The 24,378-nt window shown below is 33.9% G+C and overlaps 3 protein-coding genes across 3 annotated transcripts; 1 reads left to right on the top strand and 2 right to left on the bottom strand.

Annotated features, from left to right (window-relative positions):
• Positions 1 to 7,809: 7,809 nt before the first annotated feature.
• Positions 7,810 to 12,657, bottom strand: LOC133338431 (DNA repair protein RAD50). The gene is made up of 8 exons (XM_061546609.1): positions 12,520 to 12,657; positions 11,844 to 12,408; positions 11,290 to 11,503; positions 9,965 to 11,216; positions 9,309 to 9,844; positions 8,987 to 9,247; positions 8,821 to 8,923; positions 7,810 to 8,748 (listed from the first exon to the last, which is right to left on the bottom strand). The coding sequence occupies exons 1-8, from the start codon at positions 12,586 to 12,588 to the stop codon at positions 7,810 to 7,812; spliced, it is 3,939 nt and encodes a 1,312-aa protein (XP_061402593.1). The 5' UTR covers positions 12,589 to 12,657.
• A 5,813-nt stretch (positions 12,658 to 18,470) lies between these two features.
• LOC133338336 (zinc finger protein 181-like) lies at positions 18,471 to 21,025 on the bottom strand. The gene is made up of 2 exons (XM_061546512.1): positions 19,649 to 21,025; positions 18,471 to 18,932 (listed from the first exon to the last, which is right to left on the bottom strand). Exons 1-2 carry the CDS (start codon positions 21,023 to 21,025, stop codon positions 18,471 to 18,473), a joined length of 1,839 nt encoding a protein of 612 aa, XP_061402496.1.
• Positions 21,026 to 23,043: 2,018 nt separating this feature from the next.
• LOC133338442 (mitotic spindle assembly checkpoint protein MAD2A) lies at positions 23,044 to 23,732 on the top strand. The gene is made up of 2 exons (XM_061546618.1): positions 23,044 to 23,263; positions 23,328 to 23,732. The coding sequence occupies exons 1-2, from the start codon at positions 23,044 to 23,046 to the stop codon at positions 23,729 to 23,731; spliced, it is 624 nt and encodes a 207-aa protein (XP_061402602.1). The 3' UTR covers position 23,732.
• The last annotated feature ends 646 nt before the right edge of the window (positions 23,733 to 24,378 follow it).

The following is a 24,378-nucleotide window of genomic DNA, read 5'->3' on the forward strand; positions in this document are numbered from 1 at the left end:
TTTTGATATGGAATTAACAAATTTTCAAAATTTTAACACTTGGTGGGGGAGTTACCAGTCTTTGGACTTCTAGCCAGGGTAAATATTCTGATGAGCAATGTTTGGATCAAATTCGACATTCCAGTCGTTTGATATTGCATTCACAAATGATTAAGATATTGAATATTTGTAGGGGAGGTACCAGAAGGTGTGGATCGATGGGTTCCATCTTCGGACATGATCTAAGTTTGGTAAAAGTATTACGATGTGTAGAATTTTGGTCAAATTGGAAATTGCATTCGCTTAATATTGAATTTATTAAAATGGAAATTTTTTTGGGGAGGTACTACCTTCCAACAATATACAGGCTTGGTAAAAAACTATTAGGTTGTGCAAAGTTTGTTGCAAAATTAATTTTCAGCAAAATGTTGACCACATTGTTTTGGAAGTTACCGAAGGAATGGACCGATATTCCCCATCTTCAACCTTGATTTCAATTTGGAAGAAATATTACAATGTGCAAAGCTTGTATGAAATCGGTAACTTCCTTCGACAGTTATCGTGCGTAACAGTCAGTCAGACAGACGAACGGACGGATATGCCAATACCAATAATAATACCAATATTTCGATAAGGCAAATTTTGCCGTATCAAAGTGTATATACGCTCAATAGGATGTTTGTTATTTGTTAACTTTTTACTGTAGACCCCATATAACGGTACCCCGAATTATGGTATTTCAATAAAGTCAGACTCGTTTCCCAACCGATGTGGCTCCAATTTTATTTTTTTGTGTTCTATTGGGCGAATATTATTCCCTATGTAGTTAAAACCCCCTATAAAAGTCCCGCCTCAGTAGAAGTAATTAAAGAATTTATAAAATGTGTTTTTTGGGTTATCATTTCCTTCATAAATTATCGATATCTTTGTTTAGGTGGTATAGAATCCTTCTAAAGGTCTCGTCTCGCTTTGATGGTCCCAAGGCGAATTTCCAACCAATGTGGCTATGTTTTTGGTGGGTAAACCAGATGTTCACAGAAACTTTTTAAACCCTTCACCACACTGTGGTACAGGATATTATGTCTTTGTGCATATGTTTGTAACAGACAAAAGGAATCGAGATAGACGCATGATTCCTTGTGAGAATATGCATAGAATCACTGTCTGAGTCGAATTACGCATGTCCGTCTATATTTGTTTGTGAACAAAGTACAGGTCGCATGTATCAGCCGATTTGGATGAAATTTGGCGCAGTTCACTTATTTGGCCCAAAGATGCGCCCTATAGAAATTGGAGAAAATCGGTTCAGATTTAGATATAACTCCGATACATACTTTCGCCGGTTTTATGTAAATGATGCACCAAACTCCCAATATATGTCCGATCGGGACAACATTTTGCACAGAGTACTGAATTAGGTCCAAATTGATGTCTGCAAAGTGTTGTTAAAATCGGTTCAGATTTAGATGGTGCACCGAAGGGCCTATGTTTGTTCGATTTACACGAAATTTGGCAGAGGGTATTATATTCAATATAGAGTGATAACAAAAAACAAATGGCGTATGCAAAGATTGCTCAATTAGGTCCATGTGTTCATATATAGATCCCATACATAACTTTACTCGATTTCATACAAATGGTACACCAAAGAATCCAAGTCAGCCCGTTTGACATGCAATTTTTCATTGATTTCAGAATGTTATGTGTTTGGGTTTTTTTTTTCAATTGGTTCAAATATCTATGTAGATAGCATATTTAATTTCGCCCGATTACATCCCAATGGTCCTCCAAAGGTTCTATGTCTGTTCTATCTACAGGATATTGTAGATATTAATATCTCTTGTATGTTCTATATTAACCGTCCTTACTGTTTAATATAGGTCAATGTCTCGACATATCCATTTTGAGTATGTCGAATTTTCGTGCTAATTTAATTTTAGGTATATACAATTGGATACTTGAAAAGTAAATTCACGACTAAAATTAAGTAGTCGTAAATGTGAAATTTTAAACTTTTAATTCTAGCAGTTTTTACGGACTGTCAGAAAATTGGATATCTTGGATACCACTACAATATCTAGATAGGTAATTCCTTAATAATTAAATTACAATACTGATGAAATATAATATAAATTAACAAATGGACTCACCTTTTTATCGTCACTGCTCCAGAAAAACTTTGCAATAGAATTCTGTATATTGCAGTCTAATTTCGATTGAAAAACCAAGTAGCAACATATGAAATAACACTGACACGCTTATCGAATATCTGCTTTAAATTCATTGTTGTGGTCACAGGATAACTAATATTATTATACAAATAACTTATATTACTTCAACTCGGTTTATATATAAATAAATTCTTTACATATTCTATAAATATATACATTTACGTGTACGCTGAAATAACTACAATTTCAACCACTGATCACCAGCGGTATTATCGGAAACTATAGCAATTGTTGTCGATGACGATGAGGCCTGCTCATATATATTTCCACTTTCGACTTCTGGCATTTCGTTGGATGACATCTTTGCATGTTTCGTTGTACCATAATTAATACTACTACTGTTATTGTTAATGCTGGTTGTGACCCGACCATTGGAACCCAAAACCAATTGATTCATACAAGCATCGAAAAGAATATCATTGATTGCCTTACGTGCCAGTATTTTCTGTTCATTCGTTAACTCATCGTATTGTATGGCCCATGATTTGGCCATTATCTCCGATGCGGGTGATATTGTGTGATTTTTATCGGAAGAATTTATAGCATCGGATGTCATAGTTTTAACATCGCGTACATATTTGGTATTTTGTGAGATTAGACGATGATGATTTAAGTCTTCATTGGATGACGTGGAGACAACGGGATCATTGCCATCATTGGCAATTGTAATATTTTGTTGCTGTTGTTTTGGTGACGATTTAATTTTATAATGTTCTGAGACATGCTCCTTGATGGGCCACTGCGTTTCCGGATTAAGATTCTTCATAGTATCAACGACGCCAGTTGTTGCTACCTCCACATTTGGATCCGATTCGTCGTATTCATCATAAACAGATGGATGTTGCTGCAGCGCAGAGGCGTCCGTCAGTATAAGGGTATCGTGTTTATTATTTCTTTCTTCGCTACAAATTAAACTATTCGACAGCGTTATATCGCGCGATGTGAGATCATTTTTAGAACATTGACTATTTGCCGATGAAGTTATGTCGTCCAACATTGAATAGCGTTGATATTCCTGTTCATAGTCAACCTGTGAATTGTCATCAACATCCTCGTCATCAGCAAGGTCATGTTGATCAAATGGTTCATCGTGTATTTGTAGGGCATCGTGTATATCGGTACTATCATTTTTCGTCGTCGTCGTACCGTCATCATCGTCAATGTTCCCGCTGCCGCCACCCCCATCAGCTAGTGCATGCGATAAATTCTCGACAACATAATCAAAATCTTTCTCTTCGTCATATTTATCATAATCGAAATCATTAACGGCCAGTTGTGGATTATATTCAATGATGTTGTCTTTGAAACGACGCACTACATATTTTTCGCCACTTTTAAGAACCGTGGTTGATTGTTGACGTCGTTTTCGCTGTAAAGTAGTAAAAATTATCGAGGTTGTGTATTATTTTTTTAAAAGACGCAAAAAATGGAGATATCAAGTATAAAAAAAATAAAATATGTAAGTTTTGATGTTACTACTGCATCATCCACTCAACGCGGAGGTATTTAAGATTATAAGAAAGTTCGCTTAGCATTTTTTATTACATATAGTCCTAGGGATGCTCATTACAATGATGCTTTTTTTTCTTACACTGAGACCCTTGTAATTATTCATGTCTTGAAGTCCTGATTACAAAAATTATTTTTAGTAGGTACCTTCTAATTTGTAGTGATGTAAAAATCGGCTAAAATAGAACCACTTATATGTTTTTCAAAACGATCCTCGACCAGGCTTAAACTAGACATACGTCAAATAATGTATATGGGGGCAGAAGGTGAAGCGAATGTGGGGTTGAGAGAGTGTATTTTTTTAATATTTACCGAAAAGTAGTCTTGGGCAATTTCGTTCAGTTCAGTGATTGAACGAACTAGATCATTTTTTTAAAGTGAACTAGTTCGTTCACCTGGTTCAGTTGTTTATATCGTTGAAATGGTTACTCAGATCAATTGGCTTGGCATCGTATTCTATTTAAGTTCTGACAGTTCAAAAATCATTCGAAGGATTTTTCTATCTATTTTCTCGACTCTGTTAATGGGTGGTGGTCGATGGCATAACTCCATTATATTTGGCAGCACACTAGTTTGCGCTACAGCTCCTTTGTCCCTTTTCCGGGACAAACGGTTGTCTATGGGGGTGGTTTGCTTCATATTACTTACTGACCCTCCAGCATTTCGTAAAATACTACGGCAGTATTTGATATTTTAAACACCGCATTCCATGAAATGGGACAACAATTATGACACGTACCTTCATCCAATTTAACAGATTTTATATGAAATTGTTTTTATTTGACGCCGTTCAGTTGGTCAAAGTCAGTGCACCTGTGAACAACACTGAAGGTGTAAAAGATGAGCAAAGTCGTTCAGAGACCGACTGAGTTTGGTAAACAAAATCGTTCAATGAACGGCAATAAAAAACATTTAACTATGTCGTTCACTCGTTCAATGGACTGACTCGTTCAATTGAACTAGGACGTTCACGAACGACATAAGACTACCGAAAAGTTAACATAAGTAACTGCGAAGACTTGGATTCCGACAAGTGGATTTTCAATTATCTCCATTTCGTCTTCGCAATGCGGGCATATCGATTAGCCAGCTCTTTCATTTTTTTTTTCAGTTATCGAACCGATTTTAAGCATAAAAAATATGAAGTGGTTAAAAAAACCCTCAAATCTCGAAAAGGCAGACGTTATAATCCCTGTATATATTTCGGAATAAAACTGGGATTTCGGCATATCTACATGTCCGGAATATTATATAGCTACAAGCTTTAAAATGGAAAGCTTTAGAATAAAAGCTGTTTTTTTCTACTTGGTTCCGTAGAACCGTTTATAATCCGTTACTCAACCTATCGGGCAAAATTGCCAAATCCCCCAAGAAAAAAATTACAATACAAAAAATTATTTCTATAAGAAACTTATTGGCTCACACGATCTCCTATAACATCAAAAGGTATTCTTATCGACCCATGGAACAACTCTTGTTTAAAAAAAACGATCAGATTTTTGAAAAAAAAAAATCCAGAAGTAGATATTTTTAACCTAATTATGGAGATATATTTTTTTCTTGGCGGGTACGTCCCCGGTTATTTGACCCGGAAGTTTGTGTACGGGTACACGGTTACATCCTTTTCTTCGGATCCGGAATATTTATTTTTTTTTATTTATTCAATTCATTCCATAATACTAAAGCAAGGCCAATAAATAGTATTAACAATTACAATATTAGAAGTAGAACTTATAAATAAACAACTATATAAATAAAAACTTTAAACTAATGTAATATAAAGTAATTTCAAAGCTTATAAAAATAACTTTCCATTGAATGGTAATACGATGGGGTTATCTCAAGCCGTTTTAATGATAGAGTCAAAAATTGGGCTTTGGACCCCGATTTTTTGGAAAAACTCCCTAAAAGTCTAAATTGGGTCCATTATGGTCCCTCTCCAATCCTGAAAAAAATGATCGACTACAATTTGCCCTTTTCCAAAATGGTGCGACATGTGGCTATATCTGTTGTAGATCAATAGATATGATACTTAGAACCGTATAAAAACTGTTTTTTTTTTTTTTTCAAACGCTTTTCCAAAAAAATCCTCCAAACTTACACACATATACGTACTTTCATATTGACAACACTGTTTTACTCACCATTATACTCTTCTCTCCGCTATCATCGATTAATTTGCGTTTTCTTTCTCGCCCCTCCGTCGGCTGCAAAAAACTCAAAATATCAAAATACCAAAGGGTCGATTTATACGGCCGGCCCTCTTGTAAACTTTTATTTATGCGTGCACATTCACGCCGATAATTCGTACGAAATATGTTGATTTTACGCAAAACATCTTCACGATCTGAATCTGGTTCGATTTCACGTAACTTTTCCACCATTACATCGTAGGCCTGACTTTTCAGTTGGCGATTCTTGTATTGTATGCTGTTGACATCCCATAGGGCCGGTTGTGCTTCGTATAGGCAAAAAAATTCCATCCAAAATTGTTTGTTGTGAATCGAGTGGATGGTTTGACGTTGTGGTGGCGCTATTGACGACATATTTCTTTTTATGTTTTTTCGGTTTGTTTATGGTAGCGCATAGACTATTCAATGTTGTTGTTGTTGCACATAAGTTTGTTTATGAAAAAAAAAAACAAACTTGTTTATCTGCCTGTTGTTGTTATTGGACTAACAACAACAATGACGTTTGAATAGCCGACGTACACACACATCCACACGCAGGGTTAATGCTTGTTATGATTTTGCGTCCGTGCTTGACAATCCGATTGGTTTGAACGACGACAATCAACTATTTATTCAAATGTGCGCGCTCATTTATGCTTGTCTCGTCGTTCTCTCTGCTTGCTTGACCATGTTGACATCATTGAATAGTGAAGCGTATACGCATGGTACAAAGGAAGTGTACGCCTATAAGGTGATTATTTTTTTATTTTAGAAGAAACATTCACGACTAAAGGCCGCATTGGAAAATTAAGAAAATATGGACTCGGAATAATGAAAACTATGGCGGTATGGCTTTTTGATGATTTTTTTGAACAATTTAGGAAATCGGTTGTTTCTCCAATATTACCACTAGCTCCATAGGGGTTTAAACTCTAACATCGTAACTTTCGGTCCACCCATAACAAAAAGACGATCGAATGGCAATAAACGCAACTAATGACGATACCTTTTTAAACACCAGCTGACAGTCATAAATGATACCATAAACAGTATACAAGACAAAATATGGGACGACTGGTCCAAAGAATAATTCCCAATTGCAGAGCATAGCAATTCCTATTTTTTCTAAATTTTTGTGAGAACCTCCTGGTACAAAAAATCTAGCCTACACCCTGACAATCAGAAGATGATGAATCGCATCTTGGCCAACAATATAATCGGTAAGAGTTTGATTTGTAAATGTAACCCAGACGAAACCATGTTGAATGCTACCAAATATGGTAGCATTAAAAACGAATTTAAATCCTTAAACTGAATTTTCATAGTTAAGGATTTCATACCCAAACGCCATTAGCAACATTTGCATAATATCATCAAATTTCTAAAAGAAACAAAATTATTAATATAATCGAAAGACATATACCTCACGAGAAGACAGTTCGCTAAATGTCCTTTTCTTCTTAATTCCAAAGCTCGTTTAGGGATATTTGAAACTAAACTAAATTAATAAGCGCAAAGCCCAAAATTATAATCATTTTTTTAATTGTCGAAGGTTTCTTTACATTTCACCAGATAGTTTCCATGGCTGTGGAATCAGTACATTGTGGAATTATAGAAGGTTTTTAGCATATGGACGGGCGGACATTTAATAAATCGATATGTTTCAAATATCCCCTCATACAGTACATATAACTTTGTTAAAATTTTAATTATTATTTTGTTTATTAAGAATCACATTGCATGTTTTTCTTCTTCTCCTTTTCTTTTTGTTGACCAACCTTATGTAGCACATATAAAATATATATATATATTTATGTATTATGTATTGTATATTTCTTAAAAATATATCCATTTTATGTTCAATAATACTCTTAAAATATATACTTCTAATTTCATTTGTGTGTGTGCTGGCGCGCAGCTTAAGCCACTCTCACCTGACGTATTACCGATTTACATTCATCGTTGCGGAATACACGATTATATTTATTAATTTTGCCCAGTGTCGATATGAAGGCTTCATCGTGTGTAATTATGATCAACATAAAGTTCGATTGTGTCTGTCGTTCTTCGACAATTCGATTGAGCGCATCACACAGTGATAGAATGTTGTTGCGATCCAGATTGGTGGTGGGCTCGTCCAAGGCCAAAACACCACAATTGCTGCTGAATGTCTCGGCCAAGGCCATGCGTATAATGAGTGAAGCCAGCACCCGTTGACCAGCACTGCAACGGCCACGCATCTCAATTTCGGAATTATTTTTCGATTGTATGACACGGTAATTGTAGTTACGACGTTTATCCAACGACGACGCGTCCTTGCCCTCTTCCGTTTGGATTTGAATGTAATCGATGTCGTTGCCACGATATATTAAACGCCAATATTCACGAATCAAGCGATTAATTTCTTTCATTTTTTCCGTATGGAATTGCATGAGGGCCCATTCGAGAGCAACACGATGCTGACCCAAATCGTTGGCAACTTTGCGTGTTACTTCGACTTCGTAATAGATACGTTTGTAATTCATCAATGAATTGCGATACTTGGGCGCCGCCAATTCTTTTTCTAATTTGCGTATTTGTTGTTTAATTTCACCACTCTGACCCAATAGTTCACCTTTGCGAACAGTGATTTTTTCACGTTTCGAATTTAGTTCTTTTTTTTCCTTGGATACAGTAGTGAAATCAAGTTTACTGAATTCTTCGGCCAGTGAATTGTAGGTGGCATTTAATTCTTCCGATTTTTGTTGTAATATTTTTAAATCACGATTATCTTTAAGATCACGATCGGCTGTTTCTTGATTGGCTAATTCTTGTTTAATACCTTCCAGTTTTGTTTGCATTTCGGCAATGGTTTCAGCCTATAGACAGAGGAAGGGATACAAATTCAATGTAAAAATAATTTGTGACAAATAAAAGAGGGAAAGACTTACCAATTTTTGTAATTCCTCTTTGCTGCCTTTTAGTGACTCCTCAAAGGTTTTCAATTTATGGTCCAAATCTAGTTTACCATAATCCAAAACTTCCGTATGTAATCTAAAACGGGAAAAATAAAATTATGTACTTCACTCTATGGTATTGTCACCCCCACCCACCTACCTTTGTATATCTTGATCCATACGCTTTAATGTATCCAATTTCATAAGCATTTGATTGACTTTAACTCGATTTGATTCCTTGTTTTGACTTTTCTCTTTGATGGCGGTATTCAATTGAGTTTTCAACGGTCCCACCTTGGCTTGATTTTCTTGTGCCTCTACAGCAATTGTTACCAAAAGATTTTGTAATTCCGTTTGGCGCTCTTGAAGCTGGGGTAAACTTTGTATGCCCTCCTGTAATTTTATTTGTTGATCTTTCAAACTGAAAACAACAATTCGCTATGAATTAAAATGTTATTTTTCTGCACAAAACTTTGCCTTACGTGTTCTTTAAATCCCGTAATTTATTCAATGCATCCATATTCTTCTCATAGTATTGTTGATTTTGTTCCAATTGTTTACGTTTCTCTTCCAATTCTGTGGATATGGCGTTTTTTTCAGCTTGCACCGCATCAATGGAGGTGGTTTCGTTCTCATCGGCGTTATCCTTGGGAAACTTATTTTTTATCTTAACAATATCATCTTTTGCCCGTGCCACCTGTTTAATGGCTTCATCCAGTAGAGACATATCACCCATCATGGAATTGGCCAAATCCATATTGGCGGTAGGTTCAGCGAGCAGACCCTGTATGGTTTCCGTTTCTTTGCTACATTCCGCCAATTCATCTTGTAGTTTTTGTAAATCCTCTTTCTTTTTGGGAATCTCTTCTTGCAGTTTTTCCACACGATCTATGGTTGGCTTCATTTGCAGCAAAGATTCGTATTTCTTTTGTTCTTCTTTCAATTGTTTTTCGATCCTCTCAATATTTTGTGGTAAATCGACAATTTTATCATTCAATTCAGATGTTAGACCAGAAGCCTGTAATGGGGAAAAGAGAATAATAGTTCAACCAGAAAGTCTTTGCTCAATTCGTCTGGACATTGGATTATATCCCTGTGTAAAATACAGTTTTATAATATAAACTTTTTTAATACATACCTCCGTAGTTGTCATATCTTTCTGGCACAACGGACAATACGGCTCATCTTCAATCTTCTGCAAATATTGCTTATAGAAAAGTTCCGCTGATTTTTGTGCACCCAATTCCAATTGATATTTATTTAACAATGTTTTCGATTTGGTTATCAATTCTTCGTATGGGGTATTACGACATTTTTCAAATATCGTTTCTTTGCAATCTTCCAATTCTTTTTCGGCTTTTTGCAGCTCTTCCTTTAGGGATTTGCGTTTGATTTCAATACGTTGTTCTTTTAGTTTAAGGGCGTTTATTTTATTATTATATTCCTTGATTTGACGACGCGATTTCTCATAAGTAACCTTCACGTGGCGTTGATAATTTGCCTCCACTACTTTACCCTCTTCGAAGATTTTACGGAAATTTCCACTGTGCTTACTTTTAACGCGTTGAACTTCCTTTTCACGATTATCGAGTTCTTGTTCTTTCAAATTCAGCTCAGCTACAAGTTTGGAAATTGAATTCAAAAATGTCAAACGTTCATCGGTTTTGCGGAAGCGAGTTTCCAGATCCTTTATGGCATCCTTTTCACTTTGGATTTGTTCGCGTAGCTCATTTTGATTGAACTTGGCCGATGTCTCTTCATAACAATCTTCGGTTTCCTTCAATTTGGCCGTAACCACTTTCAGTTGTTGAGTGGATTTTTCAATTTCCAATATCTTCTTTTCATTTTGTTCCGTCTCTTTTTCGTAGGCCTTCTTTTGTTTGTTCAATGTGACCACAGATTCCTGTAACTTGGTAACTTCAACTCGCAATTGATCAATTTTTGTTTGCCTTTCCTGATCTTCGACATCGTGTTGGCTAATGGTTTCATTAATTTTAGTTTGTTCCGTGCTGAGTACACCCTGGATATCTTCTAGAATTTTGGAAATTTCCTCTTCAGAGTCGCCCAACACTTCGGGTAAGGTTAGGTTCATTTGTTGAGCTAGTGCTTTTATTTTATCGGCACGCTTCTCCTTGCAATCACTTTCCTTTTGTTTTTGTTGTATGGCAACAACACGTTTCTTGTCGACGTCATTGTGGCGATTTTGTAAGCTTTTTTCCTCTTTCTTTATAGAATTGAGTTTGCCCTCCACTTCACGTCTTTCCAAACGTTTTTCCGACATACGTTGTCCAAAGTTACCGATTTCAGAATCTAACTCTTCTAAGGTTCCTTCGAACATAGTTTTAATTTTCTTCTTTAAATTGTTCATTTGATCCTGACAATTTTTTTGTCTACAAAAAAAAAGAATATTTTTCTTATTTGCTGGACAACTAAAATGAAAGTTAGTTTTTAGCTATAACTTACTTAGTTTGTAGTTCAATTTTTTGTGCCTGTAATTTACTCATTTCGGCTTCAATTTTGTGAATCTGTTGCAAACGTTCTTCAATGGGAACCATTTCTTCTTCACACTGTTTGCATTGTTCTTCGATTGTTTTAGCTTTCTCTTGACATTTTTGTAAACTCAATGTTTTCTCCTCCATTTCGACTTTTAGATGTTCTTCCAAACGTAAATCGGCCTCTGTAAAATAAAACATAGTTTATAACGTATAACAATTCAAATAATTATATGGGGAATATAATTAAACAAAGATCCTATATTGACATGTTTTGGTAAGAAAATTGTCAATAAATCCTGTTCTGACCAGTTATTTTATTTTAAGGAATTGATTTAAATAAATATAAAACTTTTCAAATGATATAATAAAAATCATGTTTCTATACCATTATTAGGCTTCTGTTCTAAAGGGATACAAATACAATAGTTTAAATATCCATACAAATAATTCCTTATACTTCACTATCGATTAATCTGTGTCTGAAATGAATATATACTCTATACTTTACTGATTTACACATACCTTTAACTTTTAATATATCCAATTCCTCTTTACGCATTTTAATAATACGATCCAGCGCTTTGTTGTATTCGGATATGCCAAAAATCGCATCGAATTTCTCCTTCAACTTTTTCGGTTCATCCAATGGCCAACTGGAATCTTCTTGATGGCACAACAGGACATTATTGATGATTGCCTTAGAGACACCCATAAATTGTGATACAACCAAATCAACATCGGCACAACGTTTCGATATCGATTCATTTGTCTTTTTTCCATCATCATCGTTTAAATAATTCAGCGTAGCATCCAGGGTTTCAAAAGATATTTTGCCGCGACGTATACCCAATTTCATGGAGCGGCATATTGAGAGACGAGCACCCTTAACATTACGAACCTCCAGCTTGATTTGTCCCAAGACATCGGTTAGACCAAATATTTTGGGGTCGTGAACAAAGTACTTGCCACGATCACTGCCCGGTGGACATTCTCCGGTCAAGGCGTACTTTAGACATTCAATGACAGTTGTTTTGCCACATCCATTTTCACCCAATATCAAGGTTACCGGTGAGGTAAAACTTATCATCTACAAAAAAAAAGCAAAACAATCCGCATTACAACGAAAAATTTCTGGTTGCACACATTTCATACGCAAGGAGAGCCCTCGCTGTATCCAACAATGTTTGTGTATACATACCTGACTATCACCAGCATTTCCGCCAAAACTTCTAATACCCTGAATCGTAAGACGTTCAATTGTAGACATGTTTTCCAAGTAAATACATAAACTATGTAATTATTTGTATTTATTTTAATATCTATATGTTGTGTTGTTGTAGTATTGATGGTTTTACTTGTTTATTGCAATTAAATTACAACAAAAACTATATAATATGACGATTCAACAGAGAGATAAACAAATGCGGGGAGCTTGTTTGGCCAGCCGAAATTGCAATGTTTGCGTCTGCCGGCAGCAGGGATTTTTAGGCCGACATTGACATTGCCGACATTAGCTCTGTCTGTTTACTCGATATTTGGTAAGCGTGGTTTTATATTTGTCGGGATCGGGATCGGTGTTGAGAGTTTCTTTCTCTTGAGAGAGTAATTAGAGTTGCGCTATTTTTAATTTTGTAACAAGCGTACTTTTTGTTCACAAACGGTACGAATTGACATAAACGTACCAAAACAAAAATTAGATTTTTTATTATTCGTGAATACATTTACGCTTAAATTATAACATATATTATTTATGCAAATAACTGGTATAAATATTGGCCAATATTTCTCGATAATTATGATTTATTATTATTTCAAGTGGAATTTTAGGTACCGTTTCGTACTTTTTTGTTCCTACCTGTGGTAATGTGTTCCAACACAATTCACAATTTACCACATATATTATTTATGCAAATAAGGGAGATAATTATGATTTATTATTATTTCAAGTGGAATTTTAGGTACCGTTTCGTACTTTTTTGTTCCTACCTGTGGTAATGTGTTCCAACACAATTCACAATTTACCACTGAGGGAGAAAGAGAAACTCTCAACACCGACCCCGATCCCAACAAATATAAAACCACGCTTACCAAATGTTACTAAATGTTGTCTGTTTACACAAAAATCCAGTAAAAGAGAGTCAAGTGAGAGAGCAAGTTTGACAGTTGAACAACAACAAACTTACTGGAGTTTACTGAAAGAATTTTATGCAGTAAGATTTTGCAAACTCAGCATTTTTGGATCAGCTGTTTTATGACCAAACACAAAAATTATTCAAAACATTATTTTATTTTGCAAAGTTCAATTTGAAGTCAAGTTGTATAAAAATTACTGAAAATGGAAGGCAATTGCTAAGTAATGCAAAGTTTCATTAAATTAGAAACTAATTCCTTATATATTTTTAGGCAAGTTCCAGATAGAGGCAATGTATTGATGCAGGAAGCTTAAATGTTCCCGGGGAACATACCAAATCAATTTTTCTTTTATTGTTCATTTTATTTTTAATATTAAATGCCATACAAATAATTGTGTTTGTCCTTTGTTTATTTTGGCGCAAATCAAATGTTTTCTTGAATCAGCTGTTTATTTGCTAAATCTTACTAAATGTTGTCTGTTTACTTTTCTCAGTACTATCGCAACAGAGAGTAAAAACGGCTTACTCTCTGAACTAGAACTTACTGAATAAATGTTACTGGAAAAGTACCAGACACACCTATTGATTAGCTGGCATGTAGGCTATTGGTCTGTTCCCGTACTGTTTTTAATTACAACAAAGCAATATTGTAAAGATTTGATTATAATCGACCGCAACAATCGGGAAAAATATGTTTGAATATGAATTAAGGGGACCTACCATTGTAGATCTCAAATTTCGGCGATTTTGATTTTCAACCGGCTAGCAAGAGCAGCATACATTAGGTATGTTCGTTTACTTTTCCAGTAACATTCACTCAATAAGAATTTATTGAGAGTAAAAACGAAAAAGAGAGAGAGGGTATGAACTTTGATATTACCCGAGCTGCCAAACCGTTTTAAGTTTTGGGGGATTTTCAACCAAAATTGCCGATAATAATTGCTTTCATTTGATTGGGTCATGCCAAAAAAAAAAAAGAAAACTGGAATATTAAGAAGATCTTGGCCAATTACATTTATCCTAATTCATATGAAACACTGTTTCGAGAACAAAACATTAACAGTTGTGTCTTTTTACTCTATATTTGGTAACAATTGTTATCAAATGTTACTGGGGGGCTACTCTGTATTGCGATGCGTGAGAAAAATTGTAACGCATCGCGTAATTGGTACTCTCTAATTCGTTTTTGTATCTCCTTTCGCATCTACTTTACGCAAATGTGGCATCACTGCACTCTGTAATACGAAAACGCATGTCAAACTCGTTCGTTAAGCGCAAATATCTTGCGTTAAAAAAATAGCAAACGCAAAGGAAGCGAAACATATAAGTAAGCTCCATTAAAGGTTTTATTTATATATAAATTGTAAATTATTTTAAGTAAAAGGCAAAAAAGTCACAGTTACAGACTCAGCAACGTCAGTTCCTAACTTCAGTAGATTTTATGGCAAAGGGACAGTTGCAGAGTTCAAATGCGAAACAACGCGCCAATTTGTGGACAAAACTGTCTGATGACCTCAATTCAAATTGACCTCCTGTAAAAGATGTCGGTGGTTGGAAAAAGTAAAATATTATTTTTTATATAAAATGTGAAACTATGTGTGCATATTTATAGGTTGGTGTTGATAACCACCTTGTCCAAGCAATTTCAAAGCAGCGGCCTCTTTTATTGGAGTTGGAATTGTTGTGGATCTATTTGAAACGGCGAGCGTTTGAAAAATACATAAACGAATCTTTATTGAGACATTATATATAAATCTATAAAAATTAAATATTTGAAAACATTTGTCACATAATTCGTAATTATATTTTCATACCCGTGGTCACTTAGGGAGAGTATATTTGATAGATCTCATAAAATTCTTTTTTTTAATTCGTTCATCATTTTTGTTTAAAAAAAACACTCGTACCACACAAAAATATGTTTTCATTTACAATTTTTTGACGTTTCCTTTTGTCATTCTTCGTTATTGTTTACTTTGTGGCGACAGTGTTGCCCCATTTTCAATTTAGTTTGCGAATGCGTTTGCGTGAACGTTACAGAGTACCAAATTGTACTCTTAACGCATTTAGCTTTCGCATCGCACTTGCTTTCGCAACGCAATACAGAGTAACCCCCCTGGATGTTGTCTGTTTACTCCAAAATATATTTTATGAATTTTATTCCTTAATAAGTCTAAAAAGAATATAGACTAGAATATCATGACTAAATCGTAGTTGTGGATTATGTGTTTGGAGTAGTCCATGTATAGAAGTTTTTGGAATCGCTCATGGCCTTTGGGCTAGGTTCTCCTTTATGAAATAAATTAAATTGAATAATATTAAATATCCAGAATCATCAATCGCTTGCTTAACGTGAAAAGACAATAAGTCCACTTTTTCCAGACATTGAGATTTTGATAAAGAAATTCTTAATAAGTAAAAATACATCGATTTAATAAAAAACTAATAAATAGTTTTTTTTATAATACACAAAACTGGGATTGCGCCTGACTATTTTGCAATACCAAAATGCAAATGGTATCCGAAATAACCCGCCAACACTACTGAAGTTAATAAATAACATTAACTGTCCTGCCTTGGGATTTTCTCATTGAAAAGTTCAAAAAGAAAAGTTAGCAAATATAAATGGTTGGCAACACTGCACATGAAATTCAAATGCATTTTGATAGTTAATCGAGACATCGGCTGCCCTGAATGAGTAGTTGAGTAGTTCCGATTTCTAAATTGTTAATATTTTCAATTAACTATAAATATGTTAAGTGAGCTAAGTAGTTCCGACCACACACATTAAATTTGTATTGCCCAATCAATGTTAATATTTAAGAAGTTTGAGTAGTTTCAATCCCTAATGGTTTTTTAATTATATATATTTATATTAGAATATTATTTGAACAGTTTTACATCCCTTTTTGAGCAATATTAATTCAATTTGTCAGAATGAATTTTATATTGTTAATATTTTTTACCTTAATTTACATTTATAATTTTACTTGTTTTATTGTACATAGTAATGCTACTTTCATGGTATAATAATAGAAGGCAAGTGTTGTTGTACAAAAAACGATACAACAACCACATGGAAATTTGTTTTTGTAAGTTCTACTAGTGTCAACTCATTTGACAGAAAAATGTAAACAAATTATCATCAAATTATTTTTATTTTGAAAATGAAATATATTCGAATCCTCAAATTAAAAATTGAAAAACATGAATGAAAATCTATCAAATTTATATTTCTATCGCTTCCACATCTTTCCTATAATTGAGCCATTGCCATATATATGTGTAACACATATGAAAATGCTGGGAATAGCGAGTTATTCCTTGAATAAAGATTTGCTTCCTCAAACTTTCCCAGCAGGCAGATTGAGTAAATTGAATACAGGAGCACATTTAATAAAGAACAATTTCAAATTGTATGCGTTCCCAATTTTCCTGTTGGGTGATTTTTAAAAACATAATTTGTCAAATTCATATTGACACTAGTATTACGTTGGAATCAAATCAGCTGGGATTTGCTGTTACCTTTTATAATTGTACCATGTGCTACTTTGAATAGTTTATTAACGATTTGACTTCAAGTATAGATGACTTTTGTTCGCGTATCTTTTAGCTGTTACGGGTCAAGTGTCTAATATGATTGTTTTACGATCTATAGACGATTTTACATTGATTTTACACTTTCCTTAGTGAGTAGACTCAAAATAGGTTGGAAATAAATAAATAAATACGAAAACTAAGTCGCTGTTTTCCTCTCATACTAATGATCTGAATTGTTGGCGTTTTAGAAATCCTTGGTGAGCTTATTGATGATAAGCTCATATCGAGAAATCTCATATAGCTTTATTTTTACATACACGTTTCATACTTTGGTTACGTTCAAGTTCCAAACCCTGTGACAATAAACATAAGAAAATACAGCTGTTTTTCGTTCCTTGTTTACGCTTAGGGTCCGCACTTTAATAATTTATAAAAGGTTTAGTTTGTCTAACAATTCGCCATGTTCAAAGACCCTATTATCATTTCATATGAAAATATGATAAAGTAAGTAATCTTATTTTTAAGTTTTTAGTTAAGATCCGATCACGAATAGTGTTGATTTTTGTTTTATTACATATGTAAATGTTATTCCATGTTAAGAACAATTTTTTTCTATTTTATTAGAGAATCACAAGGTTCCGCATTGGAATTGACACAATATAGTGAGATTTTCTTACGTGTTTCATTTCTGGATGTTTTGGGTAAAAATTATGTAAGTAAAGGAAATGCACATGCAGATATTTTAATTTTAATAAACTCATATAGTGACGAAATTTTATCTATTCCACATGTTTTTTTTTGTGGAATGCATATCAATATATCTTATGTATACACATATAGGGTGATATATCAATTGCAGTTATATTGAAACCGTTTATTAAATATTTTTTGCTTGCAGGTCCTAAACCCCCAGCATTTAAATTTATATAGGAAACTCTTAGTTCTAAACTATTGTGAGCAATATCCTAATATATCGAATGTCCAATGTATTATGGAGAGATGTTTCAATAGAAATGAAATAATTAATATTATTGCTGATAAAGATACTGTTTGTAATTTATGGCAAGAATTTTTAAATTCTGAAATTAATAAAATGGAATTATAACCATCACAAATTAAAGAAACAGTTAACCTGTGTGCATTTACAAAAAATACATTATATTTTAAAATTTATACATACATAGTCCTTCATGTAAAATGCGAAAGTAAATAAAAATAATAACGATTAGATTCAAGCAGATTTCGGAAGAGCAATAAAATTGTATGGTTATTAAGTTTTACTCGGCGTACTTGTATAAGTTATATGTGAAATGTCATTACCATTTTAAGGTGTTTATAAAGGAATTTGCAGAAGAAACGTTTTTTAAAGCCTTATCATCAGGCATTTAAAATCGTTTCCAATAAAAAGTACTTCTTAACATTTTTAAGTTTATTTCTCAAATTGTAGGCATTGCAAACATGTTACAATATATATTGGCTACAAAACTAGTTGGTCTCTAAATATTTGCGGCGGTGCAATGGCTAGTAGTTTATCCCTAAAAGCTGAATACACCGAGGGATGTATGCGCTGTTTACAATTTTCCAAAATATCCATATAATTCAGCGAATAATACATTGAACCAGGTGGTAGAACTTGAGATTTTTTCGCCACAGCTTCATAAAATTTGACAATGAATTGCTTGTCACACTTGTAGTCGTCGACGTTAAGTATATTTCGCAATAGGTTAGCTTGTTTTTTGATTTCTGCTATACCAATATATTGATCATCGTTTATATGTGCTCGTGTACCCCATTCCAAAAGAAGTTTATTAATAGCGCTGATTTCTTCATCTTTCAGATTTATGTTGGATGTTTTTTCATTACACCGCTTCTTTGGCTTCTTTTCCTCGCTCTGTTTAATAGGCTTGTTTTTTGGGATGTGTGAAATTATTGGTATATTCTGTAATGTGATATTAAGAGAGAGAGAAAAAAATAATTTATACATTTGCATTAAATTAAATCTGAGTAGGGCGACATCATCATGGGTCTGTTAAAACTTTCTAGTTACCTTAATTGAAAGAGATTACTTTTTTATAACCTGCTGAGAACATTAGTTGTATTTGTAATAGAAATGTGTTGGCGTTACTTTGAGTGCTACGTGTTTTAATGCACAGATTGTAGCAATAGAAAAAAACAAAACAACATGGTGTGTCTCAGTCGACTGATGAACATAGTAATAATTTTAAACCTAGTCGGAATTATGGAATGATCAGAAGATATTACAATATAAATTTCCACGACAGAGGAGTCTACGATTCGAAACCACCCGATTCTTACTCGGCCAGTAAGTCTTAAGTAATCATGGAAACTATACTACAACCGCTTATAAAAAGACGACGATTAGGAACCAATCAATAATATACTTCGTAGCTGTCCCCATGCTTCGTAGCAAATAGCATTGACAATTTAGCAAAAGTTGGAAAATATAAATATAAGGATATATTATGTGTGCGTTTGTTCCCGTAAACAAAAACTAAAGTCAAAACTTTTCAATATCTTGTACATATTTATTAAGACAGACGATTTATGAAAACCTCTTGATGCTAATTTCAAACTAAAAAAAGAAAGAAAACTTCAAATTTAATAATTGAAATTCAACTTATCCATGCCACTTACCTTCTTATTAAACTCCTCAACCCATTTACAATTCAAAACATCACTATTACCCGAAAATGGATGATGACGACACATATGTTCAAATAGATAGGACCTTTTTCGGAATTTCATGCGACAAACTATGCACATAAAACCACTTGGATCATTGTGCAAATGTATGTGTTCCTCGATGTCATGACGCTCGTGAATATGCAGACCACAACAAACAATTTTACATTTGAAACATGGATGGCAGACGGCAAAGTGACGAATATATTGGCTAAAATTCTGATATACTGCCGAACAAACAACACATTTCAATTGTGGTATAAAAGCCGTTATGAATTCATTAAGGTCCTCAAATTTGATCCTTGCCACCGATTTATTTGTCCTCGATACATCGGCGGAATAGTAATATAGTAAATTGTTACTGAGCATTGCGTGTGTTTGACGCATATGACTATCCAGATGGACTTTGGTCATGTACGACTTGTTGCACAGACGACAGTGGAATGTTTGCGGATCCAAGTGGACTCGTATGTGTTCGGTTATTGTCTCCAGGCGGGAAAATTTGCGATTACAACAGGTAATGGAACAAATTTCCTCCGGGTGTTGGGCCATAAAGTGCTCCTTGAGCGACACAAAACTATTGTGTTCACTCGAGCAAAAAGCACACCGCATTTTGGGTAAGTAATGCTGTATAAATTGTTCGTATTCCCTTGATTTTATTTGAATCGAGTCATCGGGCTCCTGTTCATGTTCATGATAAATATGGTCGACAATTTCTTTAGGGTGCGTGAGTCTACGATCGCAACAGATAATGTGGCATTCTTTACCGGGATGGGCAAATTCGAAATGTTGTTTTAACGCACCAAATTTCGGAAATAAAATTTTACAGAGGGGACATTCCGGATACGGAGTCAATGCATTACTTGCATTCTTTACATCAGAAGTCTGTTTAACATTCGATGTATTCAAACAGGCATTTTTATTCTTCCGTTTACCTACTGCAGGTGGAGGTCTTACATTTGCCAAGTTAACAGTTTGGGGTAATTGTTTTGGCGTAAATAAATTGAAATGTTTCGACGATTCTGATAAAACCAAGTTTGGTTCTGTATCCACCTCTTGAATTTGCAGTATCTTCTTTGAATTTGCAACCTTTTCCGTTTCCTCGATCGATAACGGTTTGGTTTGAATATTTTTATTAGAAATTTCGTATTCGTCGATTTGGACTATTTCATAGCCAGATATTACATTTTCATCGTTGTCGTCGTCTGTTGTTTCAGCTTCTATGTCAATCATTTCCAGCTCCGCGGAATTAATATCCCACATTTCTTCATTTTCATAGCCCATGTACCCTTTTAAAAAATACACCGGATATGTCAGATGATCGCTCATTTTGTCAATATTTTCACTTGTGTTTAGAAAAATAAAAGAAAACTTTTGCCAATAATTTTTTACAATTACTTCTCTTTTTTCGTAGTTTCGTTGTAATACAAGAATAACCAGCTGACAATAGCTTATATTTTTTGACAGTATTACGAACTGTCAACGAACTGTAGCATTTGTGTGTATATTAGTTGAACAGCTGTTGGAATTATTTTCAAACAGCTGTATACGCTATTCAAAGGAGAACAGCTGATCGTCAGCCATGTCATGGGGAAAACAACAAATGTCGTAGAATGATAATAAACATGTATTGTTCAACGATATACGAGATATGCAAACTCGAAGTTGGACAAGTATGTTTGTCTTGTTTCAAAAACATATAAAATATTTTTTAACATTAATTTAATAATTTGAGTAGCCATGGCGCCATGATGATTTTAAAAGTGACTTCGCATAACTATATTCAAAATGTTTTAACATTTTTAATAGCCTAGACAGACGACAGCCTTAATTTGCATTAACAGCCTTAATTCAAATTAACTTGAACATTATCCTCATTTTTATGTGTTGTTAATGCACAAAATCAAACTGAATTTATGCTGAATTAGGCAATTTCAATATGGCAATGCTGTCGAAAATTAATTGTTTCTTGTCAAATTTATTTATATTTATGAAAATAAAAATAGGAAATGAAGGCAAAATTTCAACCATTTTTTAAAATGGGAGCTGTTTTGCTAAGATCATAGTTGCTATTCATCCTTTATGTCATGTATAGATTTCCTAAAGATGTAATCCCGAAAAATATCGAAACAAATGTAAAAAATGTTCATCCTACACACAGACAAACAATTGTTTTGAAGCAAAAAACTGTTTTGTAAATGCAGAAACTCTCGTCTGTCAGGGGTAAATATTAATTCAAATTAAAACATTTTTAATGCCAATTAAGGCTGTCGTCTGTCTATGGTATAAGATAATTTATTTGTAAGAATTAGTTATTGATATTTAAAAACTAAAAAAATATTTAAAATATTAAATATAATATATTTATATGAATTTGTTTTAGAGTAGCTATGCTGTAAGGTAGATGCCATGTAGTTATATAAATAGGCCATTGAATTTATAATTTGATTTGATTTACCAAATCGGTAAATCTAAACGTAAAATAATTGACGTTTGAAATCGAGTGGAAGTCAAAACGCTTCTTAAATCGCATACTGTTACAAATTGTTGCTTAAGTTTTCATACTATTAATTTAAAAAAGCAATTCGACAGTACAATATAGTAGTATCTAATCTATAGTATAGTACATTCACATTGTACTGGGTTTAGTAAATCCAGTGGATTTTAATTTGCCAGTTTCATTGCCAAAATGTAAATTTTTTCCCTTATAGATACCGTGTTAATTATTGTGCTTCACTTGCATACACTGAAAAATATGTTTTAAAATTATATGCTCATTATTACGATAATGTTTTTGATTTTTTATTAACGTGAGTCAGGAAGCAGAGGAACTTCCTGGCTCACGTTCTTTTTTAATTTGGGCCTGGCAACTTTGTACTTCATTTACATCGCCGTACCAGACTTGGTGTTTTTAGTTAACACCGGAAAATTTGTGTCGATAGTAAAAGTCCACTTTTAGACTTTTCGATTTAAATAGTTTTATGTCAGCAAACTTCTGCGTTGTCAACATGCATATAAGAACGCCGTCACACATTAACATTTCAGAATGGCTCGGTTCTCTGACTGCAGCTGCGGTGAGTGTATGCGTTGTAAACAATACGGTTATCATTCAGTCTCCATTCCACCTCATTCGTAATACTTCGGTTATACAACTTTGAGTTTATCTTTATCGGCCATTTGGTCTTTTCCTTCCATTCGTTAGCAGGTGGAACGTTTTTCATTTTTTTGTATTCGCTGAAAAGGCGCGAGAAAAGCATTCACTCGCAAAAAAGGATTCACTTTGCGGAAGAATACGAAATTTCCAAAAAAGAAAAAACAAAATATTTTATATTCAACGTCATCGAAAAATGTCGACTGCTCAGGCTACCAAAAATTGTATCACCCTCAAAGGATCAGCTCAAATTATTGCCGAATATTTGAAATATGGCATTAATTCAATACTGTTTCAAAGAGGAATATATCCAGCTGAAACATTTGAAAGTACGCAGCAATACGGCCTTACAATACTCATGTCCAAGGATCCCAAAATTGAGGAATTTCTAAAGAAAGTATTGGAACAGACAGAAGGTAAGCTTGGCGGGTTTAGTTACATTTGAAGTAGTTGTAATTTGTTTTTTATTGTTTTGCCCAGAATGGCTTTCGAAAAATATGATACATAAAGTGTCAATGGTCATTACCAATGCCCACACAAAAGAAGTTCTGGAATGTTGGGACTTCAAAATGAACGCCGAGCTAGGTGATGGCGAAACAATCGATCCCCAAAAACTGACCTCATCCAAAGAGCTAAAACGCATACAAAATGAAATCCGAGATGTTATGCGTCAGATATCGGCAACAGTTACCTATTTACCGCTGTTGGATTGTATTTGTACATTTGATGTCATGATTCATACTATCCAAACTTGTGATATACCCGATAGTTGGGATGAAACGGGACCGGCATTTATACAAAATGCCCAGGCTGTGCAGCTACGTTCATTTTCGACTGGTTTACATAAAGTCGATACGGTTGTTAATTATAAAATGTCTTCGTAGTTGTAACTACCGCCCCCACACAAAATAGTAGATTTTATATTCATTTATGTATTGTTCTATTTGTCTTTGCTTATACGTTTAAGATAATGTTCCTCCTATTTATTATTATAAGAATATTATTTTTTGGCGAAAACTAAATTTTATAATTCTTATTTTTATGTCTGAGCATTTTAAAATATGTCTCAAACTATTTTTTTTTATTTTTATTTATGATTCTAATATTGTTTCAAATAAACATAAAATGGCGTTTAAAATTTAGTTTTGCGAACTTTATTTCATTAAAAAGACGCTGTAGGTTTTAGCGGAGGTTGAATATGGTAACCGGGTCATCTTTATAGGCAGACTTTACATAATTTACCTATGTGATCAAAATAGGAAAACTCGTATGTGGTTTGGACCACATACGAGGAGGTGGATATCTGAAACACCAATGGGGATTAATCTTACATAAAAGCAGGCCATGTTCTGAATCAAAAGGCAGTTTATTCTTCCAATTCATTAAATGTGTTTTTAAAAAACCATGAAAAATATCAATAACAAATCTGATTAAAAGGTTGGTAGTAGGACACACTTATAACCAAGTCGACCTATACAGAATTGAAGCCACTGAGAGCTGGAAGTAACACATATGCTGTCGTATATATGTT

This window comes from Musca vetustissima, unplaced genomic scaffold (genome assembly GCF_032173495.1).
Source record: "Musca vetustissima isolate MV318-11 ecotype Yass unplaced genomic scaffold, APGP_CSIRO_Mvet_v1 utg783, whole genome shotgun sequence".
Classification (NCBI taxonomy): domain Eukaryota; kingdom Metazoa; phylum Arthropoda; class Insecta; order Diptera; family Muscidae; genus Musca; species Musca vetustissima.

What these genes read in the sequence shown, in the direction of transcription:
- LOC133338431 (XM_061546609.1), bottom strand. Translation starts at nt 12,588, where the DNA reads ATGTCTACAATTGAACGTCTTACGATTCAGGGTATTAGAAGTTTTGGC. An exon ending in GGATATATTAAAAGTTAAAG is followed by an intron (nt 11,504 to 11,843) that starts GTATGTGTAAAT and finishes TTTATTTTACAG; the next exon opens with AGGCCGATTTACGTTTGGAA. An exon ending in AAGATATGACAACTACGGAG is followed by an intron (nt 9,845 to 9,964) that starts GTATGTATTAAA and finishes TCCCCATTACAG; the next exon opens with GCTTCTGGTCTAACATCTGA.
- LOC133338336 (XM_061546512.1), bottom strand. Translation starts at nt 21,025, where the DNA reads ATGAGCGATCATCTGACATATCCGGTGTATTTTTTAAAAGGGTACATG. An exon ending in TTGAGGAGTTTAATAAGAAG is followed by an intron (nt 18,933 to 19,648) that starts GTAAGTGGCATG and finishes ATCACATTACAG; the next exon opens with AATATACCAATAATTTCACA.
- LOC133338442 (XM_061546618.1), top strand. Translation starts at nt 23,044, where the DNA reads ATGTCGACTGCTCAGGCTACCAAAAATTGTATCACCCTCAAAGGATCA. An exon ending in AGTATTGGAACAGACAGAAG is followed by an intron (nt 23,264 to 23,327) that starts GTAAGCTTGGCG and finishes TGTTTTGCCCAG; the next exon opens with AATGGCTTTCGAAAAATATG.